Here is a 13,080-nt window from a genome sequence, read left to right as displayed (position 1 = left end):
GCTGAACGAGAAGTTCTTCTTTTTCCTGTCCAGTGTCGATTGCTGCGAAGAAACGATAATTTGCCATCTCGTTTTTCAAAATTTCAAAAATTCCCGCTGTATCTTAACCACTTGCGCTGGAAAGACGTGTCACGCACGTCGTAATGCTTTTGTCACAGAATCGTCAACGACGTGGTATACGCGTCGTTAGGCAATTGTTATAGAAACACTGGGCTGTTCTGGCACACGCGTCTGTGAATTTCTTGCCATCGCAAGTGGTTAACACTATGCCGACCGGTGGCACCACGTTGGTGTCATGCGAAAACTATCGGGCAAATGCCAGTGACACCACGTTGGTCCCATGCGAAAACTATCGAGCAAATGCCGGTGACACCACGTTGGTACCATACTGAAATGATGAATCAGTCCTATCGGCACCAAACGAAAGAATCCCGATTAGACGTGTGGACGGCATAGTGTTAATTTCAGCTTATTTCCCTATTTACTACTACTACTACTATTTTATCTTCATTTTTCAATCGCGATCTCTCGACAAGCCTTCACGATCCGATCAGCCTTCTCGATTTCGCGAGTTATCGATGGATCATGCTCACCTTGTCCAGGATGACCGGCATGTGGCCTTGGAACTTGACGGAACGATCTCTGGCGCGTTGCTTCCGTTCCCATCGTCTACGCGACGGTATTATGCCGAGACCCTCCTCCTCACCCTGAGGAGTCACTCTTCTGGCTTGCCACCATTCATCGTCGCTGGCGTTCGTCACGTGTAGGATTTCACCGTAACGGAATGCCAAACCGCGACTTGGCAGGCCGTCGTCCTTGTTAGGATCGTAGTCGAACAGCGCTCTGTGAAAGCGGATGAAAATCATTTACTTCTTTCCTTCGCTCCTAGCTTTTCTTACGTGCACCTAACGTGCAACGAGACTATCGTTAGAGAAGGCATCACGCTTTTGGAATAAGAGATTCGGATCTTGGGGAACGGAGTAACCCTTTGCGGATGGAACGGTTTTGAGTAAACCGTGGGGCCCAGTTGCTGCCACGATAGTCATCGAAACTACCGGTGCTCATTTCTGATAACGACGTTGACAATAAGGACATAAAACAGTCCACTACTTAACTATATGAGCCGTTCACTGCACAAATCGATTAACTCCACTTTTTGAAAAATCTCAAATTTAAGTATCAAAGCACTTGGTATAGTCATAACTACATTATTTCATCGCATTTCTCCATGTTTTGTTTTATAGAGTTAATCAATTTGTGCAGTGAACGACTCATATGTGTTCCTCGGCCATAGCAACGCGTTTACGTGGGACACATTTATGAGTCCCTAGGCTCTATCAGTTGTTTTCGCCGAACATATATATGCGGCAGTCGTTTGCAAAGAGCTAATCCAGTGCGTTACGGAATAACTGTGAAAAATTGTTCATCGACAAAGCACCTAATCCTAGTCGGTCATTTGTTACCTCTATTCCGCAATAAAAGTATATAAAAATTTGATCAGTTACAATTATAGCCCCTTGGCTACTGTGGGTGCCTATAGGCACTTAGAAATTTTACGCAGTTTGGCTTTCTTCGTTTCAGTGAAATTCAGTTGTTTGGTAATTGAAATATGTTTTCACAAAAATGCATTCCTACTCAAAAGTTCGCGTTTTTGGCGCACATCGTAATTCAATCCCTGTCATATGAAACGGTAATTGCGCATAAAAGTCTAAAGTAGTCAAGGGGCTAGCAAGTCGTCAATTTTTATCGATCTTACCTAACGTAAAGGGATTTCTTTTGCGAGGTCCTCATGAGGGTGCCTGTCATCAAATTCTGCTGAGAGATCTGCTGTTTAAGATCATGAATCTTGGCCTCGAATCTGTTGTAGTCTTCGGGCTTGTACTGTACCACGATCGTCACTGTCTGCCCGGTACCCTGGATGCAGATATCGTGATATTTAATCTCCATTATTCCAGAGTGGTATAGAATCTGTATATATGGAAGAGGACGAGGAAACTCGTCGGGAGGGTACCTTAAGGGCCGCGGCGGCCTCTTCGTGGGTGGCTGTCCGAAGATTAATGCCATTGACACTGAGTATCTGATCGCCACGACGTAGTTCACCGCTGAGGTCGGCCGGACCTCCGGCTAGGATGAAGGAAATAAAAATTCCCTCGCCATCTTCGCCACCGACGATATTGAAACCCAGACCGGAGGAGCCTTTGTTGAGCACGACTGTACGGACCTCTCTGAAAAAGTGACAAAGAAACTGCTTAATTACCACCACTTCGCATCGCCACACCTGTTCCACCTAATTTCCGTTCGTCGCTTTCGGTTATAGCATAATCGTCAGCCTGCATTCCGTTGACTAAAACCAAGCCTGAGAGCTTGGTACGCTGCTCGACGTCGCACGGTCATTTATCTTTCGTAAGGAGGGAACGGTGTTTCTTTTTTATCAAAAGGAAACGAGGAAAAAAGGGGGAAAATGCTTTTCATCTGGGACGAAAGAGGCTGCTACACGATTCTCGAGTCGCTCTTTTTCGCCAGCCAAGGGGTTAAAGTTTTTTCATTACGCGGCCCAAGTGGTATCGAGTTCTTAAACTATGTCGCCGGTCATTAATTGCTGCGCGTCTCATACTGCTTTAATTAAAGTCACCGCGCCGGGGGGACGAGCCGCGCGCGTTTTAACATCCCTTCAAAGGGCGCGATCGCGAGGGTGCCCCGCGAGTACCCGGTGTCCTAATGAAATATTTCCAATCGACCTGATTCTAACGAATCCCCGAATCCCTGTGCGGGGTAACTAAATCCACTGGCAGCGAATTGAAGATAAACAGATTGCCGAGCCAAAGCAAACGCGCCATTTTTTCCTCCGTTTATTCTCTATCCCGGAAAAAGCCTGGAGGAAATTAAGAAAGAAACGGAAGAGTGGGAGAGGGGTACGGCGCGGAATGATGGCGCGAAAAGCAGAGTAATCAAGATGGACGAGGTAGACCCGAAGACAGGTAAAATCGCGAATGGTATGCAGCGATCGTTCGCGCTCGACCATCTATTCTTGTTACAGCCGTAACTGGACACGGAGAAAAGTGGAAACACGAAATTCCTTGCTCGCGGAGGGGCCTGAAAGCCTAGGCAGTTAATCACCGTGCATGCGGAATCGAGTTCCCGTAGGCGTCGCTCTGTCGCGTTATACACAATTCCCGCGTCGGCAGACAGAACACGAAACAATTTGCGAACGGAACCTCGTTTCTCCACCTGGCCGATGCATTGTGCACGGGATGACGCGATTTTAAAGGCCACCACGCGTACACAGGCTCGTTTGTCGATATTCCCCTGTTCCAGGTAGCTGGATGTATCAATTGCGCCTGCACACGCGTCCTATCGAATTTGCGTAACGAGAGACGATGAGCGGAGAAACAGCAGCGACACAATGAACAACGAGTGACGTGACGAAATAACAAAGATTCTTGTTAAACAACCCCTTGAGAGGGGTGCAAAAGGAATTTGCTGCTCTTCATTACGCTCTGGCTATTTGGCTTCAATCCACGATCTTTTAACTCGATTTTTAAATTACTCTGAAAAGAAAATCTAGAAAAAACTGCAACACTGGTAGTCGCAGTGCTATAAAATATTCACTGGCAGTATCTCTGTAACAATAACTGCAATTTTTCCAATTTTTCTTCCGATAATATTCCTCGCTCGTGTTATTTTTAAATTAAAATTCGCGCAAAGTGGAGATAAAGAAACGGCGATAAATAAATTTCTTCGATAGCAGCTCGTCACTGGCAATGAAAAATTTCCATTAACGGTGACAACGTTTTCATAAATTCCCCCAATTCCACCCGAGTGTGTGTATTTTTTCTTCCGACATCCGGAGAAACCTCGCTATCTGATCGCCAATGGACTACACGCTAAATTGCACGTAGCATTAAATACGCCAGTTTCAATAGACGATTTCACAGCGTTCCCAGCTACGTCAATCAGCACGGGAACGCTCGCAGTCTCGAAATTGCTGCACAAACCCTGCCTCTCTTACCCTATCCGTTGGAGAGGCCGGAAATATTCCTCGCCGTGTGCATCCTCGTACATGACGGAATCCGTAGACGCGTGAAATTACCGCGTTAATTAAGCTTTCCATTGAAATTCGACCGTTTCAGATTGCCCGTGTGACAGCTCGAGGATCCGCCGCGGCGAGGGAGCCGAGCGGGCCCAAGGATTCGCGAAAATGACGAGCAGTGTATGGAGAACGCGTGCCGTCATCCCCGAGATTTCCCTGCACCCCTATAGTCCGGAATTACGTGGAAACGAATCTCACGAAGCGTCGCATCTCGTCTCGACAGTCTTGGCACGGTCGAGCGTATTCGTTGCGTCACGGTTCGTATTACGCGATAGCTAGGGTACGATACGGCATCTTAAAATTCCATACTTTGGCGAGCCTGGTTATGGAATAGTTTGCATATTTCGGCAGCTGTTGTTCGAGGTGATGGACACCTGAAAAGGCGGAATTCCGCGATTGTTACGGATCCATTGTGCGGCTCTATTGTTATCGGATTCTTCAGCTTCGTCCGTTGGCGTAATTAAATTTCATAATGCAATTAAGGCGTTGCCCGATTAAATCTGCTCGATGCGAGTGAAACTCGACGAGATCGAATTATCGCGAGTGAAATCGGATGTAAAATAAACGGATCCGCGGATGGAAAATTGCACGGTATCGTATCGCGAGGAAAGAAAATGGAGGAGAGCGTGGAACAAGGAATTGCAGCGTGACAATCGAGGAATCCGTGGTATCGGTTCGCCGTGGATTCGAGAGTTGCGGGTAATCGGGTTCTACGAGCGGATACTATCAACGGAATTGGGTTGAGTGTGCGAGACACGCGAGTGTCGTCTAACGTGAGTACTCAGATTGGGGACCGTTGATACCGGGGGGGTTCGTGCCGGTGTGTACTCACCTGTAATCGAATTGGGGTCTAAATCGACGTTTAACCCGATCGCACGCGCGCGTCTCGCGATGGTGTTTACACGCACGGTTCCTCGCGGGGAAAAGTTGGTGATTCAGGGCAGGCATTACGTCGCGGCAAAGTCAACGGAGCGTGAACCGCGAGGCTTTCACAGCTGGAGTCGCTGCTTGTCGTTTCCCGGTATAAAGCTCGTCAACGAACACTTTGTAAATATTCCACGGTAAAATATCATAGAACTAAAAATGCTGGAGGCACGCGGCATAATCGGTGCGCGAGCCACGGAGCCTAGAATCGTAGCTTGGCAACTGGATAGCCTTAATTAAGCCCGTGCCCGCGGAATCTCAACGAACCACGAATTTTTGCGAAACTCGAGACGCGAGAGTTCCACACCGGCCGAGGGAAAATGCACGGTGTCCTAATTAAGATTTCCGTGGAAAAAATTCGAGTCTATTCAACGCGGTTCATTGCTTATGAGCGTTCCTAGACCACGTCCATGACTAGTTGAACTCTATCTCGAAATCTGGGCTCATCGTCTCCCTTTTGCGTCTCTTTCCCGCTCCCTCGGCCGGAGGGAGGATTTCAACCCTGAAAGGTCGATTTTCATTCCGTTCCAGAGGAGCCACTCAACGCACGGGCTTCTCGCTTGCGTTAACAAAGACCTCAAATTAGTGGTCGGCCAGTGCAGCTGCGTTTCCAGGGCTCCATTAAGGTCACGTCGCAATGCACACGCCGTGGATAAACCGTGGGGCGATTCCGTGTGCCCAGGGATGCTGAATTTACCGTGAATTTAGAAGCTCGTTCCACGATCGCTCCATCGAAACGGACTTTCACATTTTCCTTCCAATTTATTCCGATTTAATACGTTCCACGGACTGAAGCTCGATTATCCATTAATCCAATTAACGTCTGTTCCGAGGATCATTTTTTAGCCCAACCACGTTACGTTACAGCCTTCCGCGATGATTAACGAAACGACGGGCAACGTTGGGAAAGCTTTTGCCCGGTTTCCATGTTGGCGGGAAATGACTGACATTAAAGCAGCGAGATCAGTGAAAAAAGAAGGGCGGAGAGAGAGAGAGAGAGAGAGTGGGAGAGAGTGGGAGAGAGAGAAACGGCCGATGGAGCAGCAGTGCAAGTCGTTAACGATTATTCCATAGTGCAACTATATTTAGCCGGTACCACAGCAAAGCACGAAATGTCAATACCTTACGTGGTGCGCCATACAATATTGCAGAACGAGAGTTTGAAACTGTGGATACATAATATCCACTCGAATGCCTCTCGCGTGTAACTTTCCTCCTACATTTCCGATAGGCATTCGTAAAGGGATTAAATCGTTTTCATCGGACAAAAGGAGGAAAAAGAAAGAAGAGAGAAATCAGGAGAGAGAGAGAGAGAGAGAAACTAGTTCCATCAGACATGTCAGGCTTCCCTCTATCGGATGAACTCCTGGTCACCAAGAAACACGATCTCTCGATCGCTTCTCTGACAGTGTACGTCGTCGCGACATTTCATCGGAAGCTCCCGCAAATCTGACGATCACAGTCACGGTCGAGGCCCCGACCGATCCTGATCATGAAATATTTATGACGACGCTGACCCGCTGCACGATTTCACGGTTAATTGACCGGCCACGGGATCTCTGGGCCTTTCGCCCGGCAAATTCATGAATGACTTCGTTTCGTTAGCTCGCGAAGAAACGCGTCGGCTTTAAGCGCGCGTTCCCCGGTCGTCGAAAGCTCGTGTCCTTCGTGGCGAAACGACCACATCGTCGCAGTGCCCCGTGGAATGCAGCACGACGAGAATCCACGACCAGCCGAAGCTTCGATAAACCTGCAAGATGGACGACCTCTCTACTCTTCTTTATTTTTTCTCCTCTCTTCTCCTTCGCAATTGATTTTCGTCATCAACCGCAGCCAAGGTCTGCTAAAACCTCCGGTGCTTTGTGGGTCAGCCTGGTTGCGTCATTGATTCAAAAAAAAAAAAAGAAAAAGAAGAAACAGTTTCGAGTCGATGGTTTATCGAGGAAGGAATTACTGTTCTCCCCCGATGTTCCGAATTAAAATTAGATCTGACGGTATAACTTTGCAGGGGATTTTATGAACACGATGGAATACACGAGGGAACACGATGAAACGTTGCGAATAACAATAAGCAACATGCTAGGAAACCAGTTGTTTCGCTGTTGCGGATGTTTCCAAGAATACTGATATTTTTCCTTGTACGGGATCTACTCCGTTCGGAATATATGAATAATAAATTAATACGTATCGGACTCGACCCTCGTACACGATCCGAGCTCTTGAAGCGCATCTCGAAGTCCATCTCGATTGTTTCTCGAATTTAAGTTTCACTTTTACGAGTATTCCTGATATACCGTTTGAAAGTGGTACGAGATTCTTGGGATTCTTCGAATCAGCGAAGGATTCTATATACACGGTAACTGACGACGATTTTTCGATTTCGGTTTACGAAATATGTGCATCGATGCAGAAGAGTATTTGCGTTGGAAAATTTCGGAAAGAATGGTCGTCTCGCGAGTGGATACGTCACTGGCGCACGCGAGATTCAGCTGATCCAAGCTTACCTGCGCATTGCGCCCGAATCTGCGATACATGCACGCTTCGCACGCACCTGTTCGTCGGTGTTCCGCAGTGGCGCGATTACCACCGGAAACGAAAATGTCACTAGGTCAAGAGGTCTCGATAGCTACTGGGAAACCCGGCGATATCGCGCGAAAAGGAAAAAATTTCGTCTGTCCAAAACAGCGGAGTCTATCGATCGCACAGTGCCTACGAGTCTGTCTTTCGTACGTTTTCGAAATGGCCGGTGAAGAAACGAGCATGTGCTGCTTTCTCCGGGTTCGTTTCTCTATCCCTTCCACGAATCGGGTATTTTTTAGCAGCCCGAGCGATTATCGCGACCCGTTAATCAGCCAGCGTGGGCAATTTACATTAATCACTCGGTGGCTCGGCCCAGCGTACGTTTGTGGGTCAAGGGAGTCGCACAACTTTCAACTTGACAGTGCGGCATTTTGCCTCGAACTCCGTCAATTGCTACCGCCGATGTTCGGCTCGGTCTCTAGCAAAACGCGTTTAATTTATGATCCTTATTAATCCTATCCGACGTTGAACTTTCGTTGGATACACGCCGGCCGTGGAACGAGAGTCGAACGTGAGTGGAAGAACGTGAAAGTGCCGAGGCAAAGACTAGGCTAGGATCCGAATGGAAACGGTGCAACGTCAGAGAAGCACTTTCATCGTGTTACACGTACTTCGTTGTATTCCTGATTCACCGTATCGGAGCGACTATGAAACGCAAGATCAGCACGGCGAGCATAGAAACGTGTCATGATCGGCGCGCGCCTTCCTGTCAGCAGCTGCTCACCTCGATCACTTTCGCAAACAAGCACTGGTCACTGATCCGGTCCAGTCAGCAGCTGGCCAATCGGCGGTCCTCCATTGAAAAACGCACACCGTGTTCAAAAAGCTGCGCGCACCGCGTCGCGCGACGCACGCCGCGCTGGTGCGTACTCGCAACTGCGACGCACCTGTTCCCCGTGGCAGTGACGTAACACCGTGGCCCGGGGTGCCCTGATTCCGCGCGTCACCGCTCCGAAATAACGCCGTTCCTAGGGAACCCGCGAGCGAGCCGCGAGACACCGCGACGAGACGACACCAGGCACGGCGAGATATGCCTCGAGTTTCGAGAATTCGCGAGAGAATCGAGCGACGAACGCGAAACCTGGCTCCGTCTCCAACACGTCCCGACGTCGGGGGCGTCGCGACGGATTAAAGGCCGCATAGGTGGCCGCCGTGTCGCCATGCGCCGCGCCGCCAAGCCGGCCCCCGCGGGCTATCATCAGATCGATAGAAATAAGCTGACTCTCGCACGCTTCCACCACCCTCGCCTGCGTCACCCCCGATCCCGCCACTGCCCGCCTTCGTCCACCCCTCTACCGTTACTCGACTTTTCCCCTGCCGCGGAAACGGGGCCAAACGGAGGGAAGTTTTCGCGGAAGGGCTGCCAACGATCCCTCACTTTCCATTCTTCCCTCGAACCCCTGCATTCGGCATGCTTCCTCTCGTTTTTCGGCTCATCCGTTCGCTGTTGAATTTACCCGGATGACACGGGGATTCGGTCGAGATTAATTCGTAGGCAGAGTTGCATGTCTCTCTCTCTCTCTCTCCGAGTTTTCGTTTAGTCATCGTATACTCTGTCGCGCGATACGCCACTTTTCACCGATTCACCGTGTGTCAGCGAACGCGTGATTAATCTCGGCAGGTGCGTGGTCGTTTGTTTATTCGCAGAGGCACGATTCGCGATCACCCGGACCGAGGAAAGTCGGGAAAGCCGTGTTCGAGTCTCGCTGTTGGATAGGGACACACTTGACCGACATTTCGGCGAAACAACCTCATATGCGTCCATGCTACCCTTCCGCCTCAATGGCGAACTTCGGGACAAGCGTGTATCGGATTTGTACAAGCGTGGATCGCGGCTAATTGCAGCGGCCAATGTAATCGTAGTCAGCCTTGCGAGAATGGAAATTTCACTCCAACGTATCGCTTCTTCGATTGACCTACTTACACACCGCACCGTGTGTGCCGCACACCCGTGTAGGTGTGATCCGAGCATGCACGCATCGTCTGCTTCTCCGAAACTACCCCGCGGTGCGAGCGACGCGCGCGGTATTTTCGGCCATCGCGATCTCTGCTCGCGCGAGTTCCGCGGATCAAAATCGCGTTATCGAAACGCTATCCGCGATGGAAACGTCGTCATTCGATAGGAAATGCGTTTATTCCTAGCTTTATTTTTCCGTAGATTTGGTTACGCGAATCGTCCACTCGAAATTCGATGATCCTGATTCTTCCTCGCATAGAACGGATCGGTTCGAACGCACGAGTTATTTTAAAAAGGAATTCTTTTAAGTTGGTTTCATTTCTTTTGTCTCTCTTTTTGAGTTTGTAGGTAGAGAATAGAACGATTCGTCGAATGACGATGAGTCGGCAAGAAAGGACGCGGAAAAGACGTTTAATGCCGGGATCAAAATGTCAGCCGGGAAAGCAGGCATTATCAGGCAAACACTGGTGCGGTGTCGGGGATAAAAGGTCACGAGACGTTCCACGTGATCACGTCCCTGATCTATCTCGGATCTCGTCAGGGAATCGCGATCCCCCGCGAATATGCTGATAAACGAAGAAAGCCTAGGCTACGAGGTGACTCCGGGCCGAGCGTCGGGAATCCTAACGGCGCGCAATGTTTCAGCGATAAAGTGGTAAAATATTTGCCAACGTTAAATCAAATTCCTTATCAATGATAAGATATTGCTTCAGACAAGCTGTTACGCGGGAGCCAAAACAAAATTCGGAACTCTCTACTCGAAATAATTCTACATCGCGACAGAAATTTTTATTTTCCCGCCCCTGCTCGCAGGTTTGCGCAACTCTTCGTCGACTCTTCGACGAACTTCCGGTTCCATCGCGCTCCTTTAATTTTCCCAGAACGAATGCATCTAGCTATGTTCATTGTCGAAATTAAAATCGAAGAAGGAGAGACAGATTCGACGTGGATCGAAACAAACTTGTCGCTAATGAAAAAGGGGGCCATTTTACAAGCGTCCCTTCAGGACTACGTTCGACCAGCCGTTTGTGCGTTCGTTTAATTAAAAGCACCGGCCAGGTGGGCCAACGGTGGCGTCAGTCGACGAACTTTAATCAAGCTGGACTTGACCCAAAAAACGTAGAAATAACGCGACACTAGAGTCACGGTCGCGACGAGCAAGGAGTGCCATTTCGACCGTGCTTTTCGTCAAAAGCACGCTCTCTCGGGCCGCCTATCGTCGCGTCCTTGAGCCTCCTGCTTCGACAAACCACCCTTTCTTCCGGGTCCTCGTCTTGCCCCTTCTCCGACTCCTTCCTTTTCCGTTCGTCGGACATCGAATCGCACTTAACGACGTGGATCGAACTGACACGGTGACGGAGTATGGACAGAGCCGATATAGACAGGGTTGGGGACACGCGAGGTCCGCCATTTCCGGCGCTGAATCCTTTGTTAATTGCGGAAATCTCTTGACCTTGTTCCCTTCGTCGAGCACGTGGCACGAGTACGCGGAAATAGATGCCCACCGTGGTTAAAGCGAGACTAGGAAAATGTAATTAGTAGGTCGGAAATGTTACTTTCTCCTTTTTCTTTTTCCTTCTACTTCTTCTTCTTCTGCTTCCACTGGTTTTCCTTTCCGCCGCGCTGCAAGGGTTGCAACAATGGCTCTCAGCCGCGGTAATCGATTTTCGTCGGCTCGCTACGTGCACAGGTACAATGATTCGTGCCGGAAGTCGACTAGGCCGCACTCGTGATTCTCGCCTCGATGCTGATATCGATTTCATTTTCTCAGCGACGCGTAATATCGCGATTCTGTTTAGATTCTCTCCAGAGATTTCTCATAACGCGCCGTTTTATTCGTTCCTCCCCGACCGAGTTGACGCGAAAATTTCGTAATTTCGCGCGATCGTAGCAGCCCGACAAACAGCTGGGAGAAAATTTTATTTTTCGCCGCCGAGCCACGGAAATAATTCGATCACGTTTTAAGCGACAAACTGCGGAAGACGCCTGCCAGCCAGAAGATGGAAATAGACCTGAAAATTCGAGTTCCGTGCCAGTTTCGAGACTTTAATAGGATTACGAGCGGTGCATCCCGAACTTCGGCTACGAAATACTTTGGCGATCGCCATCCCGGAGTTTGTCTACAGGAATTTCCTCGCGGTTCTATACGGATATATATATTTCAACGCGAAAGGTTTTCCGCGAGCTCTAAAACCATCGTGACCAAAATTGGAAGAACGCGTTTCCCTCGATTTTCCCTACCTTCGTTATTTCCATCCTTGGATTTTCTGTTATCGAGTCGTGGGTGAAAAAGCCCCGGGGAAAATTGGGGAAATAAAAATTTACGCGAATTCCTTTTACCTTCGCTACTTAAATCGTTCGATATTTCCTTTATCGAATTCTCAGCAGGGAAATAAAACCAGTCGGTTATCGAGTCGCGTTAATTAGAAGCGGTTTGCGGAAATCACGACTTTTAAGGAAATTCTCGTCGTATATTCTCCTGGATGGAAAAAAGGAACGGAGAGAAAGGAAGGTGCGCGTTGTTCGAAGCACGAGGAAAACGATAGTCGTGGCGGACGAGGGAAAAAGTATTTGCCGAATATCACCGACAGATTTAATTAAAAATTTTGGCAATGGAGGAAAAATAAAACCGCGTACACTGGCGTACACGTGGAGCGAATGGAAAAAGGATGAGAAAAAAGACATGGCGGATCGATGTATGGCTGAAATACGACTATGAAACGCGGATATTTTGTTATGGCAAACAGAGAACAGTTCTAATAAACCCTAATTGCCATCGAATCGATCGAGACAGAGGACGGACGTAAGTGAATTAAAATACAGCCGCGATTTCGCGTTTCGTCTGTCATGGTTTTCTCTTACGATCGTAACGGCGCAAAAATGGCGGCGGAACGGAACGGTCAACGATACCCCGTATTCGCTGCGAGTTAACGGTTACGCCAATTACGTAGCAGAAATTCGGTTTTCGGGATTTAAAAGGGATTTAAAAAGAAACCAAAACGGTGGGTAACGAGAGGGAGCCGAGGGTACCGTATTTCGCTTAAGCGGACGAGAATTTGAAGAAAATGGCGTGACGTCCTCGTACGAAATCCTTATAACGTGAAACGGACTAAACGAGGGTGAGACAGATGGGGAACGAAGAAACGGAGAACATAAATCGAGCTGTTTTTATCCCCGCTGAATCGTTGATGGAAGCAACGCCCCCTAAAATCCAACCTTAAGTCCTCTCTTGTCTACCCTCGTTCGGGGCTTTACACGGCTTTCGAGTTGTTTCCTCGATTAAGATGACTCACGTTTCTCTTCGGGTTTCTGATCTGCATGTTTATAACGTTCCTCCCCCGGCGCGCGATAATCTCGTGGATTTTTTCGCCGCGAATTAAACGAAGCGGATAATATTCTCCGGAAGTCTCCATTGTTCCATCTCGCTATCGTATCTTACAACTTTCGTTCCCTGATAAATTGTTAGATAAATTCTTGAATAAATTCGTAGATAAATTCGTGGATAAACTCGTGGGTGAACGTAGGGAAA

At 48.7% G+C, this 13,080-nt stretch overlaps 1 protein-coding gene across 1 annotated transcript in view; it reads right to left on the bottom strand.

The window, feature by feature from the left end:
• The window catches only part of dlg1 (MAGUK family member discs large 1), a 329,265-nt gene that overhangs the window by 7,152 nt on the left and 309,033 nt on the right, over nucleotides 1-13,080 (bottom strand). Inside the window, exons 11-14 of the mRNA XM_017897948.1 lie at nucleotides 2,012-2,225; nucleotides 1,757-1,914; nucleotides 594-843; nucleotides 1-42 (exon numbers count right to left, since the gene is read on the bottom strand). Coding sequence (XP_017753437.1) covers nucleotides 1-42; nucleotides 594-843; nucleotides 1,757-1,914; nucleotides 2,012-2,225 — 664 coding nt within the window. The remainder of the gene's footprint in view (nucleotides 43-593; nucleotides 844-1,756; nucleotides 1,915-2,011; nucleotides 2,226-13,080) is intronic.

Source organism: Eufriesea mexicana, unplaced genomic scaffold (assembly GCF_001483705.2).
Source record: "Eufriesea mexicana isolate 0111107269 unplaced genomic scaffold, ASM148370v2 scaffold596, whole genome shotgun sequence".
NCBI classification, from domain to species: Eukaryota; Metazoa; Arthropoda; class Insecta; order Hymenoptera; family Apidae; genus Eufriesea; species Eufriesea mexicana.
This window is presented reverse-complemented; position numbering and strand designations above follow the sequence as displayed.